This window comes from Physeter macrocephalus, chromosome 1 (genome assembly GCF_002837175.3).
Source record: "Physeter macrocephalus isolate SW-GA chromosome 1, ASM283717v5, whole genome shotgun sequence".
In the NCBI taxonomy this organism is placed as follows: Eukaryota; Metazoa; Chordata; class Mammalia; order Artiodactyla; family Physeteridae; genus Physeter; species Physeter macrocephalus.
In genome coordinates this window covers 61030786-61045027 of record NC_041214.2, presented here as the reverse complement: position 1 = coordinate 61045027, position 14242 = coordinate 61030786, and the positions used below count along the sequence as shown (strand labels likewise).

General features: G+C 37.0%; 1 protein-coding gene across 2 annotated transcripts in view; it reads left to right on the top strand.

The window, feature by feature from the left end:
- SERPINI2 (serpin family I member 2) overlaps positions 1 to 13996 on the top strand; it is a 39255-nt gene extending 25259 nt beyond the window's left edge. For both annotated transcript variants that reach the window (XM_007114710.1, XM_028482626.1), the window contains 4 exons: positions 2278 to 2375; positions 6517 to 6603; positions 9656 to 9745; positions 13920 to 13996. In XM_007114710.1, coding sequence (XP_007114772.1) covers positions 2278 to 2375; positions 6517 to 6603; positions 9656 to 9745; positions 13920 to 13996 — 352 coding nt within the window. The remainder of the gene's footprint in view (positions 1 to 2277; positions 2376 to 6516; positions 6604 to 9655; positions 9746 to 13919) is intronic.
- The last annotated feature ends 246 nt before the right edge of the window (positions 13997 to 14242 follow it).

Genomic DNA, 14242 nt, shown 5'->3' with positions numbered 1-14242 from the left:
GCGAACCCGGTTCCCCTGCATCGGCAGGCGGACGCGCAACCACTGCGCCACCAGGGAAGCCCCCAGGCTGTATTTTTTTGGACAATTTTAGAGGAGAGTCAAGGAAAAGAGGAAATGAACCACATCTAGAATAAATACTAAGATTCACAAAATTTGGAAGAGGTACACAATTAACACTACACATATTGTGTTGATCGAGATTACAAGTTTGGATTATATTTAGATTAGAAGGCAGTGGAAGTTAGCACGTTAGCTCTGACTTGGAAGGGACCTGCATTTGAATCCTAGCCCTGTCTCCTATCTTGTCCTTGAGTCTGAAAATCAACCTTCTCAAAGCCTCCACTTTCTTATATGTTAATGGGACTAATAATGCTCACTTCCTAGGGTTTTTGTGAAGATTAAAAACTATGATCTAAATTAACTGCTAACACATGGAAGTGCTACTTCACACCTGGCTATTCATGGCTCCAATAATTATGGCTAATTAGAAATCGGCCGTAGATTATACTTTTATTAAATGGTTGAATGGGTTTCTATCACTGTAGGTTTCATTGGACTATGTTATGAGTAAGACTGTTACTTAAATGACTCTCTGGTATGATTAGACCTTATTAGAGGTTGTAATAAGTCTTTCAGTATTCTTGTCATAATCCCAAAATCATTGGACTATTATACTAAAAATAGCCAAATTATGGGTGGACTAGGACATTTATCCTCAACCTTTTAGAAGCCCATACTCCATTCAGTATAAAAAAAGTGTGGTAATGAAAATAGAATAAAAGAACAACCCCAAAGCCTCAAAGCCATCATGGCTCATATTATCTTTCTTAGCAGGAAATTAAAAGGAAGCAGTTGAAAATGATTGGCATAAAACAAGTTATTTTCATTATCAGTAGGTTTTAATGTGCATGTTGAGTTGTGCCCATCCCCAGTTAGCTAGGGTTCTAAATGAATAAACATCTTCCAAAAGGGCATAATATTTTACCAAGAAATAATTTAGGGCCAGTAAATTTTTGCCACAGCATGTTCCTTGTTTTGAAGAACTATAATTAAGAAGCTTGTTCAGTGTTTGGCAATTAAAACAATGATCTAATTAGACTGATTGCACAAGCTAATTTCTAGCCCCAGATGTGGGCCTACCTGTTAGCTAAGCAAGGATCCTGTGCTTGGGTAATCGTGTCTGCATCCAAACCAGAGAGCACGGGGGCAAAGGCCCAGCTAGGGCGCAGACAGAGCTCCTTGGGCAGGAGCTGTCCTGGGATTTCCCTGAGGTAGGAAGTATACGTAGCCTCCTGTTGGAGGACTTTAGACTCTTTTCTTTCATAAACAGGACTTTAGACTCTTTTCTTTCATAAACAAAGTCTCCAACGTGGTTGTAAAATGTAAATGGATGCTTTTAGCATCTCTAAAGCCAGTAAGTACTAGCTTCTTTTTTTCTTTCTTTTCCCCCTTTTTATTGAAATGGGAAAGTGAGGGTCACTGATTGCTGTTGACTTGGAATCATAGAAGATCAGTACCTGAGAGGATCTTTGAGATTCTTTGGTGAAGCTCCCTCTTCGGGCAAATCGAGGCTTGGAGACTTGCGTAGAATCTGGAGTCCTAACTCAGGGCCCTGCATTAGAAGTATTGGCCAGCTTTTTTTTTTTTTTTTTCCTATAATTTTTACTTTATTGGAAAGAAATTTAGTTCCCTTTCAGTCTTTTACCTGTAAAATACAGGGCTTTGGGGGAAGATGTTCGGTGTGTCTGTAAACTGAAGGAAGTCACATCAATTGTGACAATGGGTAGGAAGGCTCGTAGGTTACTAATGCCCCCTCTCTGTACCTCAGTAGCCAACAATCTTCTTTAAGGACCGTTGGCTTCTGTTTCCGGCTCATAGTCTCTTGGATGCCTGCCAGGAACCATCTTTGATGATGTGAAAAATCTGAGTGTATAGATTTGCTGGAGGGAAGCTTTACGTTTCTAGCGAAGAAGCAAATAATTGAAAACTTAGCTAGAATTCACCCTGTTTTGTTGGGTAATTGTTACTTCAAAAAATAGAGTATTTGCTTCTCCCTTCCCAGCCAACCATTTATCTGGGAAACAAGTTATTAGCAACTCAGAACTGCTCAGTGGAGCTGGGGAAAAATGGTGTGAAAAGTGAGGAAATGTAACTGGGATAATGAAAACAAAATATTTCACAATAAAATCTCTTCCAAGTCATCCATTTTATAAAAACCATTTTGATAGAAAATGTGCACAGTGTTTCAAAAATTTTCCTCTTCATTTTTTAAAACAGATTTAAAGTAGAACAAAAATTAGACTTCAAAGAAGCTTTGTATTCATTGAATATAACTGAGATATTTAGTGGTGGCTGTGACCTTTCTGGAATAACAGGTAATATGGAAAATTATTCTTATATTATCATGTAAATATGTTTTCTTAGTAATGATGTTAACTGACTGATCTTAAAACTGAGAGAGCATTTGGCCCCAGAAGATACATACACAGAGAATAAATGTCATAGTCATGTCAAGCTGTCTGTAAACAAGCGCTCTATTTTGCACTCAAGTAGTTTTGCTTAATGAAAGTCAGACAGCATTATAGAATGTTAGATAAGCCTTCTAACCATGCTTACAGTGAGACTGTGTAGGAAAAGTATTATATGGGCTTTTTATTCCAGCCCTGTTTGGATTTCCTTATCTGAATAATGGGAATTACAACTTTGAGGCTCTCATCTAAGCAGAATTAATAAAACTTTTATAAACCAATTAGCAAATGTTAATTCGGTAATATTAGAGGCCATGAAATAGGCATCCACAAGCTGCTGGATGATGAACACAATCTAGAAATTGTAATGCTGCAGTTTGTAGATTTAGCTTGAGACTGACAACACATCTGAGGAGATGGAGCTTTTATGCTAACTGACACCTGGGAAATTGTGTACACTTAAGACACTTACTTACACAACAAAGCCCAAAACAGTCTTTAATTTTTCTCATCCTGGCAGTACCCACTAGTTCAAAAATAACTAAAGAGAAAAAAAATGGATGAAGAGGGCCAATTTGTCCTAAGTTATCTACCCTTTTTTAAATTCAGTCTTCTGTTTTATATATATAAAAAACAACAACAGTCCTAATGATACAGGCTTGTCTTTCTGATGGGGTTGGATATCATAACCCAGCATTATTGTGTATTCCCATATAAAATTTGGGCTTTGGAGAAGTATTCATTAATTTATGCACTCATCAATTATGTGAGTAAATGAATAGAATGAATGAGTTTTCCTGGCAGAGGAGGTGGGTGGGGTGCACAGGTGACATAGCTGTTCATTATCACCTTCACGCATGATTTAGCTGCTTGTTCTCACACTGCCATAGATCTGACTTCTCTGACAATTTCATCAGCATCAGGAATGAGACAGTCAAAATTAAGTACTGCAACAGGATGCTATCTAAGTGTGTCCTGGAATGCAGACACCTCACCAACTTGAAATAAACCAAGCCATTTTTTTAAACACCTCTTCCTCTTAAATTTCTTTCTGGTCTTCGGAAGCTCACTTGCTATATCTCAGACTTTCAAACAGCCACTCGCTCTGCAAATTTCCAGCAATTTGTGACTTCTATAAAATCTCCTTTTACAAGAAGATTTATCAAGAAAATACCTCCAAAATGCTTTATGAAAGAATTTGTGCAAGAGAATAACCCTGAACAGAAAAGAATAAATGTGCAACATTTTTTGCTCTGAGTTGCCTATTTGAGTTGTTTGAACTCCTTTGATTCTTTGATTCTGTCTTATTGCCTGAAATAGAACAACCACAGTCAAGACTGGCACTATTTCTGGTCTTCAGGAGAATAGTGAATTAATTCCCTGCCATCCCTACTTACCATTTGTAAGTAGACAGTAAACATTTGCTAAAGGCTACTGTGAACCAGTCCAATGCTGGTGCTGTGTGATAGTTACACAAAGGAGACACTATCTTATACTCATGTCATTCACAAGTTTTGAATGAAATGTTTTCAAAAGAGTTATTTTGGAAACTTTGCGACAAATATTTGACTTCTAACGTATTACTTCTTGTGTCACCTTTGGCAAAATATTTAACCTTTCTGAACTGCAACTTTCTAATCTATTAAATGAGATAATGTATTCTAGTGGTGGAAAAAAAGAATATATGTAAATCACCTTGTTCAACATCTGTTATATAGTGGACACTCGGTAAATGTTAAATACAACAGAAAAGTGAGTAAATGGCACATTAATATTTACTTGCACATCTTCTAGCAAAGCTACTGAAAGTTTCCTGTCCTCTTAACTTGACAAAGACATACTTGGAATTTTCATAGGAAATTAAGGGAAAGAATTATTGCAAAGATGTAGAAACCAGTGAGTTTATGAAGTTCAGATCCCTGTTCTAATCTATCATCTCCCAAGTCCTGTTCTTTTTCCAAGACCGGGCCCCCTCTGTGTAAGATGGAATACAGAAGACCAAATTGCTCATTCTAATAGCCAGGGAGTCACTTGGTCTGGTGCCAGTGCTAAACTGCATGCGTGAAATTCTCCACTCCACCCCAACCTGCTTTTCGGTCTTCATTCTTTGCATGAGCCCCTTGGTCATCTATTCTGTGCTCTGTATGTGAATCCTATCTTATTCCAGGCAGTTATGGGAAAAGAACGTGCTTATTTGCATGACCTTAAAAAAACCACACTCCTGCATTTTAGTTAACCCACACTAATGATGTGGATGCCCCTTTTTCTCCATCTTACATGTTTCTATCACTAGACATAGCCTTATCCATTGATTTATCTATTTGGTAAGTATTTATTGAAAGCCAACTATGTGCCAGGCATTTTTCTAGAGTTGAATAAAATCTACAAATTCCCTCTTCTAATGAAGTTTACATCTGTTAGGGCAGATGGACAATTAACAAGTAATTAATTAATTAAATGGTGAGGTGATAGATGCTATGGATTAACTAATATGGAGTCATGGGATAAAGAGATTTAGATCAGATAAGAGCAGAATTAGACATGGTGAGAAGGGACAACTGCTTTGAGGGAGTGTCATTTTTTGCTGAGACCTAAGTAACAAGAGAGCCAATCAGGGAAAGTTCTGGGAAAAGGGATTTTAAGCAGAGGGAGAGGTGGGGCTAAAGTCTTGATGCTTGACCTTGTAGCTGGAGCTACTGGCCGCGGAGAGGAGGGTAGGAGATGAGGACGAGAGGTAATCAGGGACCCAGATGGAGTCATTACAAGCAGTTTGGAGTTATTTTTAGGAAGCCATTTTTTAATGCAAATAACCCTTTGATGACATCTCTCTATCTTGCCTGAGGGGATTTACTTTTCTGTAAGCTGTCAGAGCTGGTTCCCCTTGACTAAATTATTTCTTCATGAATCCTTCTAAATTCGGTCGTCTTGGTGGAGTCCACCTGAGTCCCATCAGCTTTCGCTCTTCCGAGGGACAAAACTCCTTTTCTCTTCAAGTTTCAAGGCTCGCCTTCCTTTCCTCACCCTTTCGCCACCACTGAACTCACGACCACCTTTCCGTTGTCTCTCTGAGGAACATTGTCAGATCTATCGGGTCTGGACACAAAGGGGTGGCAGGTGGCTTCGGAACTCATGGTTTCACTCCCTCTTCTCAAGGAGACTTCACAGGTCACTATACCAGAAACGCTTCACCCATACATCAGTTCCACCAAGGCGAGGAGAGGGGCCTTCTCTCTCAGCTTGTTTCCACGGCAGAACAAAACGTTATTAAGACACTATCTTGGGCTTCCCTGGTGGCGCAGTGGTTGCGCGTCCTCCTGCCGATGCAGGGGAACCGGGTTCGCGCCCCGGTATGGGAAGATCCCACGTGCCGCGGAGCGGCTGGGCCCGTGAGCTATGGCCGCTGAGCCTGCGCGTCCGAAACCTGTGCTCCGCAACGGGAGAGGCCACAACAGGGGAAGGCCCGCATACCACCAAAAAAAGAAAAAAAAAAAAAAGACACTATCTTACACTGAGAAATTTGACAGGTTTTAAAGCATAGCTCTGAAGCGATTTTGTAACAAATGACACAAAAGCTCTTTAGACTTTTATCGCCTCATCAGTCTTGAAGGAAAGTAAATTTTGTTCTAAACTCAGATCAAAACCCAATACGGAATTTAAAAGGCAAGTTGGCTTTGAGGTCGAAGATATAGGGTGGTATTAATTCAAATCTGTAAAGCCTTTTTCATCTTACCTGTAGACTATGACTAAGCGGGGCAAAACCCTTTGTCCATTCAAATATTTCACTTAGTGGGGTACCTGATTTGAGGCTTATCGCCTTCTATCTTTATCTTTTATATCTGAGCCAAACTTGGTCTCTCCATATCTTCTCTACATCATCTCTGCAAGAGCTAAACCTAAACCACATTTATCTCTAGCAAATTAACTAACTTGGAAAGAGTTTGGATTTTTTTCCTTTTCTTTGTTCATTTGAAAATGTAATTCACCTGGGATCCAATAAGTAATAGCCCTGAGTTTTAACCCTTCAATGCACTTGCATATTTTCCTACAGATTCCTCTGAGGTGTATGTTTCCCAAGTCGTGCAACAAGTTTTCTTTGAGATAAACGAAGATGGCAGTGAAGCTGCAACATCAACTGGTAGGACAAATAATGTCACAGCAAGCCAGGAGGAAGGACTGGAGGAAATAAGCATGAGGATGCTGCCACTTTGTGGTCCTCTGATCTCCTTTTCTCCTCCTGCTGTCCAGTACACTGAAGGAAGGGAAAAATGGCTGTATAAGCTATTTATGCATCTGTGCGGCTGGAGTTTAAGGCAAAAGAAAAGGGAAGGGACTTGATTACGAGTTGAGGCTCATCTACTGATATCTACTTATTTGTAAATTGGATTACCTGCCCATTAGCAGATAGGACCTGTGGAGAAAACTGTAGGCTCAAACCTGAAATCATGATTGTTCAGGAATGTTCACTCTTAAGAAATTGTATTAATTTCATTCTTCCTTTGCACTCTTAGTCCCTACTTTTCTAATTTGACTCTTGTTATCTCTATGGCAATGGCTCTCGAACTTAGCTGCACATTAGAGTCAGCTGAAAAGCTTTTAAAAATTCTGTGCCCAGACCGCACCCCAAAATAATTAGATCGGTATCTCTGGAGATGAGATTCAGCCTTCAGTATTTTCTTACCTTTCCCTAAGTGATAACAGTGTGAATCCCAGGTTGAGAAACACTGCTCTCCAGTGACTTGGAGCCTATCCTTGCAACTGCGAGATTAATGCATAGACCAGCAGCATCAGTGCCCCTTGGGAACTAGTTAGAAATGCAGAACCTCAGGCTCAATTCCAGACCTACTAACCCAGCATCTGCATTTTCCAAGGTCTCTAGGTGACTTGTGTGCACATTACATCTTGAGAACCACTTCTATGATATATTTCCTTGAACAAATGGCATTTTGAATAGTATCTGTGCTGCATAAAAGTAATACTCAAAAAATAATTGGAGAAAAGCCTTAAATTCAATTAGAAATGGAAGGGCAACTTTAATGAATTCCTCATAAGTCTATTTTAGTTTCTTCAGGCCATTTGGACTTTAACCTGTATGTAAAAGATATGCATCCTTTAAATACATTGATAAATTTATATCCACATTATTAATTTCTTGATTAATTTATAATGCTATGTAAAGGTGATGCATTTTGACATCTGGGTGGGGCACACTGGACTCCCACTACTGTTTTGTCATCTCCTGAAGGACTTTGCATTACTGTGCTCAAGGAACTTAGATTGGAGGGGATGAGCTATTACAATCCTTGGAGAAATCAAAGGTGGCTTTGGGATGAAGTTGCTAGTTCACATAGACAAATTTTCCACTTGCTTTTACACAGAATTGGAAGAGTCCTTATAGATCATTGTCTGAACCTCTCATTATGTCGGTGAAGAAACAGGCACACGTGTGAAGTGGTTTGCCTAAGGTCATGCTAATAATAGACAGTAGGGTTTGGACTGAAATCAGGTTCCCTGACTTCAAGTTCAGAACTCTTTCTGCTATCACCTGATGCCTCTTGTTTTAAGTGTAGAGTTCTCTAAGAGGATGTAACAATCATTAAGAGATCAGCAGTGACCCTGATGTATCACACTTAAATAGTTATTGTGAGTATTTTGACTTTCAGGCATCTACTCAATGGATGCTCAGGAACAAAAGAACTCAAGTATTCACCCAAATGAGAATGGGCATGATCCTGGCTATGCTTTTCTGTATTATCTCATTAATTCAGACATGAGTCTATATTCACTGGTAATTTGGTTATCATAGCCCTGATATTTCAGGTAGAAGAATGCCATGCATTTAATATTACTAAGGTTATTTTGGATTGTGCAGCGGATCAGAGTATGCCACCCCCAAATATGCCATTTTTGCAGAAGAGTTATTTTGAGCTGAAGGCTATTGAGAAACAGCAGATACAAAAAGAGCTCTCTACTCTCAGGGTAGATTCTACCCTCAGGTAGAATCAGGGCATAGATTTCCCGTGTGGAGGTATCTCCCTTCTTGTCTTCCAGGCCAAGAGAAGGAACCTTTGGCATAGGAGATGAAAGTCGGCACTGATATGAGTCTGCATAAGAAAACCTTACTAAATAATGCTTATATACCATTAATTTTCCCCATATATTGACCTTCCCACAATTTACCACCCCTAGACACTCAAACTCCTTTTCCTTTATGTAGTCACTTCTCCACAATTTACCACTTTTTGTTAAAATGATATAACCCCTTCTTTGGGTATTCACTTCTTTTCTGTGAAGCTCCTGTGTGGATACAAAATAAAACCATTTATTTTGTTAATCTGTCTTTTGTCAGTTTAATTTGCACACCCCAGTTACAAACAAAAAGTGTAGAGGAATAGTTTTTTCCTTCTCTACATTTGTTTTTCAATTCTGATCACGTGTTGCATTTTAAAAACTATTTTCATAGGTCTGAAAAAATTATTCAAAATTATTACATTACTGGTAAATAAAACATCTGAAATGAGTGCAGAAATATTTAATCTAGAAGGAAAAACAATCCAGCCATTTAAATTTATCCACTCTGAAATATTGATAAATGCTACAATGGAGGAGCATGATACAAATTATTATAGTAAATAACTGTTAAGGCAGCGAACTTCTAATATCATAATAAAAATCCCATACACATTCACAGCACAAATCCTAAAAGTTCTGAGCTCACAGAATAATTTTGGAAAAGTTAAAAAAAATAAATTTGAAGTCAGATGTGATTACTACAAACCTGGAGAATAGAAATAAAGTACAAACATACCTGGATAGGAATTATGAGTTGAAAAATTATGAGATAAATCATATAATGCAAATAAAAAGTGAGCAGAAAGTTACTGCTTAAAAGATGAAATTTTCAACTGCTTTCACTAAACTGAAACTAGTTCTGGCTTTCTTCTTCATTGAGCATAAATGTGAAGTTAGAATTATTCAGTGAGTAATCCAATATTTATTCTTCTGCTCTTCGATTTTTAAATTTATTCCAAATTTCTTTGTATTTAGAAAATGGTTATTTTTCCACACGTTAATTTCTCAAACAAAATGACCTTTCCTGTCTACAAAAAATAATATGGATATTATGGATATATTTTCTTTACTGATCTTTTAATGTGCACATCTAAATAACTGTTGTCTCTATTTCATAGGCATACACGTCCCTGTGATCATGAGTCTGCCTCGAAACCAATTTATAGCAAACCATCCGTTTCTGTTTATTATGAAGAATAACCCAACAGGTACCTTTTTGAGAATTCCCTGGGGGAACTGCTTAAGTTAAATAGACCTAGTCCTAGATGCTAATCTCAGTCTGTACATCTGAAATCTTTTGTTCTTTCAATTTATTGAATTTATTTTAATTTTTTTCGTGTCAATTTCTTTTTTTTTCTTTTTTTTTTTTTTTTGTGGTACGCGGGCCTCTCACTGTTGTGGCCTCTCCCGTTGCGGAGCACAGGCTCCGGACGCGCAGGCTCAGCGGCCATGGCTCACGGGCCCAGCCGCTCAGCGGCATGTGGGATCCTCCCAGACCGGGGTGCGAACCCGCGTCTCCTGCATCGGCAGGCGGACTCTCAACCACTGCGCCACCAGGGAAGCCCCGTGTCTATTTCTTGAGTGCTTGTTTTGTACCAGGCGTTGTGTTTTAAGAGATGATAGTGACCTAAAATAGAGCAATAGTAGTAATAGCTGCCGAGATAGTTACTTACTATACATGCTGGTGATTTTAAATACCAATCTCGACAGCTAACACCATTCCAATAAGTTAGATGTTTGATGAATAAAGACATAGATGCTCAGAAAGAGGTTGTGTAGTTTGTCTAAGGTCATACAACTGAAAAGTGGCAGAGTGAGAATAAGACTTTTTTGTTTCAGAAGTCAACTTTTCTTTCAATGATGCCACAATGGGAGTGGAAATTGGAAGTTGCACAGTTGTGAAAGGTTTCATAGGTAGATTCCAAAAGAATAAGTGACTAGCTATAGGCTCTGAGTGGGATGGAGGAGTCAAATATTATTCCAAATCTTCAATTTGGGCAATTGTGAAAGATAATGCACAAAAGGTAGGGGCACAAAATGTAGGGGTAGTAGTCGATTGGACTGGCGTTAGACACAATGGCAACGTAAATGCAGATTGTCTGAGTAGATGTTTTTGCAATTTCTCTTATGAAAAAGAGAGGCCAGAAATGTGGATACAGTGAGGAAACTTTCTTTAAGTGTATATTTAGGACATCTCAGGAGTCATAACCCCATGTGAGGACTCTAAACCAGGGGAAAAGAGATTATATCTTATTCATTTCTTTATCCAGCCCAGTATTTCGCAAAGTGCCTTGCACTTAATATCAGTGCCCCTAGAGATTGAAGGTTTGGACTTGGGTTTCAAGTCCCAGCTTAATGAACTAATAGTTGTAAGACAAGTCACATACTTTCTAAGCCTTATTTTCCCCACCTCCTGTTTGAACATAATGTTAGTACTTATCTCATAGAGTTAAATAAAAGAATATACGAAACCTGTGACACTGCCTGGCACATAGTGTTCATTGTGAATACATCAATAAATGTAAATGAGTGAACAGCTGAATAAATGAAGGAGGAAAAATGGAAATTTTCTCTATATAAATTGTTTTATGTGGAGAAGAGACAGAGTTAATTTCAGAATCTGAATCTGTTAGATTAACTAGCAATACTGATATTATTGGCCCCCTAAGGGATATATCAGTCTCTTTTTTTAAGTTCCATGAAACTAATGCTGAATGACCTTTCTGAAAGTTATGTCTTGGAAACAATGGGACAGTTTCAGATTTGCTGAGATTGTATTAACACAACTTCAATTCTAGTAGGGGATGTGTCAGTGTTAAGAGATATTCTGAGTATGTCATTTGATCTATACATCTTTGACCTTAGGGTAACTCTAATTTCTTGCCATCAGTGTGTAACTATTGAGTGTGGAGAACAGAAAGAAATGAAGCTCATTGGGTATCAATGCACTAGGAAATAATGGTGTTTAGCATAATGATGTTTGACTCTTTATTTTCCAAGTTGATGACTATGGACATGTAATAGCTATCAGTTAAACAGCAGTGAAAATTCAAAACCCAAAATAATTCACTTATTTATTTATTTATGATAATAATTAACTATCAGACCCTTAATGACAATTTCCACTGTTTTATGGTCTCTGTTGTAATGAGACTTTCTAAACTAGGGTTACTCCCTTAAAGTATTGTTTAAAATGAATGGCCACTCATTTATTGGAGGCTGTAAATTGTTGCCATATAAAATGTAGAATGGATTATTACCTTAAGACAATACACATTCAGTGATTTATTTATTTTTCCTCTCACAAATGAACTGAAGAAATTACTGGGATTAACAAGCTAGTGATTTAGCATGGTGTAGTAAACTACTAAATGGCTTAATGATTTATATAAAATATATTCGTTTGACAGTTTCTGGAGTATGGGGATGAATAATTTTAGATTTAGTACAACCAATTTTTACCGAAATTTTATATTTTGTTTTGGTCAAACAATCCTCTTATGCAAAATCCATACATTACTTGTATTTTCCTATCAGTATTTGCCTTCCTATCATATATATTTCAGTATATTCATCCAAACCTCTTACCAAGCCAAACTTCTAGGGAAATGGAGAACAATTTTTCTTCTTTCAGGCTGAGGGTATAGGCCAGCGTTAGAGACTTTCAGAAGAAAATTGTCAAAGATGCTACATGAAATGTGCCATTTCTCAGAAAGTAGTGAATCATGGTTTTGAAACTGACAGTACTCCATACATAATAAAAAAATGTTGTGTTTATAACTCTTTCAGGTCGTGGGTTGAAGGGAGAAGCAGACTGCAGGGTATTCACTAAGAAATCTTTTTTTCTAAGTCATTAGCTTTTTATGCTATTGTATTTTTACATTATGAAGTAAAAACTGCTTCCATCTGATGGAGATGTTTTATAACTATATTGATTAAATATGAGGGACACTTTTTAAGAAATGGGCTTGGAAAGACATGTGGAAACAACAATGATTTCTGCTTCAGCCTGCCTGTGAATCCACTGTGACTATGTCAAGGAAGATTTCACTAATCTGTCCAATTTAGTACTGAGTAGATTGGTGATTGCATGAAGACTCTACTCAAAATGTGGTTCTCTTGGTCAAAAAAACAGATTGAAAAGGCTGGGACAAATGGCTTTTATGTAATGTCTTACACTTCTCAGTGTTTAAAACTTTAAACTATTATCTTCAATTTATGAGGTTAGTTTCTATGAAAGTTACTTTAAAAATTTCCCAAGCAAGCAATTCTGGTAAGCATTTTAATGCCATAGAATTATAAAGACACAAGAGTTACTATTGATTCCTATTGTGGCTCAATGTCGTATACATCCTGAGGAAGTTATTTATGTATCCCTATCTATCTGAAAAATAGAGTATTTGTTTTCTTGTGTTTTGGGAATTATTCTGAGATTTTTTGAGGCAAAGTATTATTAATTATAATCATAAAAAGAAAAAATCTGCTAGAGATTATGTCTATTTCCATGTTATTGACTCTTTTAAGACTGTGTCTGTCTTTGGACTGAACAATAAGGAGTTAATGAAAAAGGGTTCTTCCTTTTTATTTCATTTCTGCCATTGTTATTTCAAATACATGTAAGCTTTAAAATTATGTAAAATTTTATTTTATCACTTTTGAAATAAACCTTTATTACATAGGACTTTAAGGGACATAACTCAAGGCAACGCTTGATATAGAGCCACTTCCCTTACCCTAGTTGTAAAGAAAGGTGAATAGATTTTAACATATTTATATCCGTTTTGTCCTCTAGTTCTTAGTTCCTTTTCACTTGAACACACAGAATGTCTGGAAATAGATGTTTACGTGTTTACATTTATGCTTTATACTATATCACCGGTGAGGATTTGAAAGCACTAGAGATGTGAAAATACTGTCTTTAGCAGTAAGCTTTGATTCAGAGCTGAAGGAGGAGATCTGAGAAGCTGCACTTTTAACCCCAATGGTTATATTACATGCATAAAGAGATGACTGCTAATACCTTAAATTTAAAATGCGTCCATGCTCATCACCATTTTATTACTTTATGTTTGCCTGACTGAGTCTCTATATTTAGAAGAACACCTCTCTGCCACTTTATTTTTGCTTTCCTTTATGAAAAACAGGACTAGTGCATTTTCCATGACAAGCTGTTGTGGGTGTTAATTTACTTCATAAATTATCAGAAAATGATTAATAATGATATAATTATCTATTTTAGACAAAGGAGTGGGTTTTGCTATTAGACATTGCCTATTTACCTTATAAAGAAAAAGAGACAATGATTTGTTAAAATATTAAGAAATATTAATTATTGTCATTTTTTTCTCCAGAAATTCCGAAAGTTTTTTTTTCTTTTCCTAGATTCAATTGTGTTTATGGGAAGGGTGACAAATCCTGACACCCAGAAGATGAAGGGAAGAGATTTGGATTCACTGTGAATGAAAAGCACAGCCTCAGAATATGGAAAATAGTTGACTGGCAAAATATCATCAAATATTTTCTATATATCTTTTTCTGTTTTAAACTGTGCCTTTATTAATCTGTATTCATAAATAAATGAAATTATGCATTGAATGTTTTTGTTCTTTCTGTATTTTTATAGAGTATACATGAATCAAAAGCAGTGAACTTACATAAGATATTAATATGGTAGAACAATCCATCTAAGATAGCTTAGATATCAG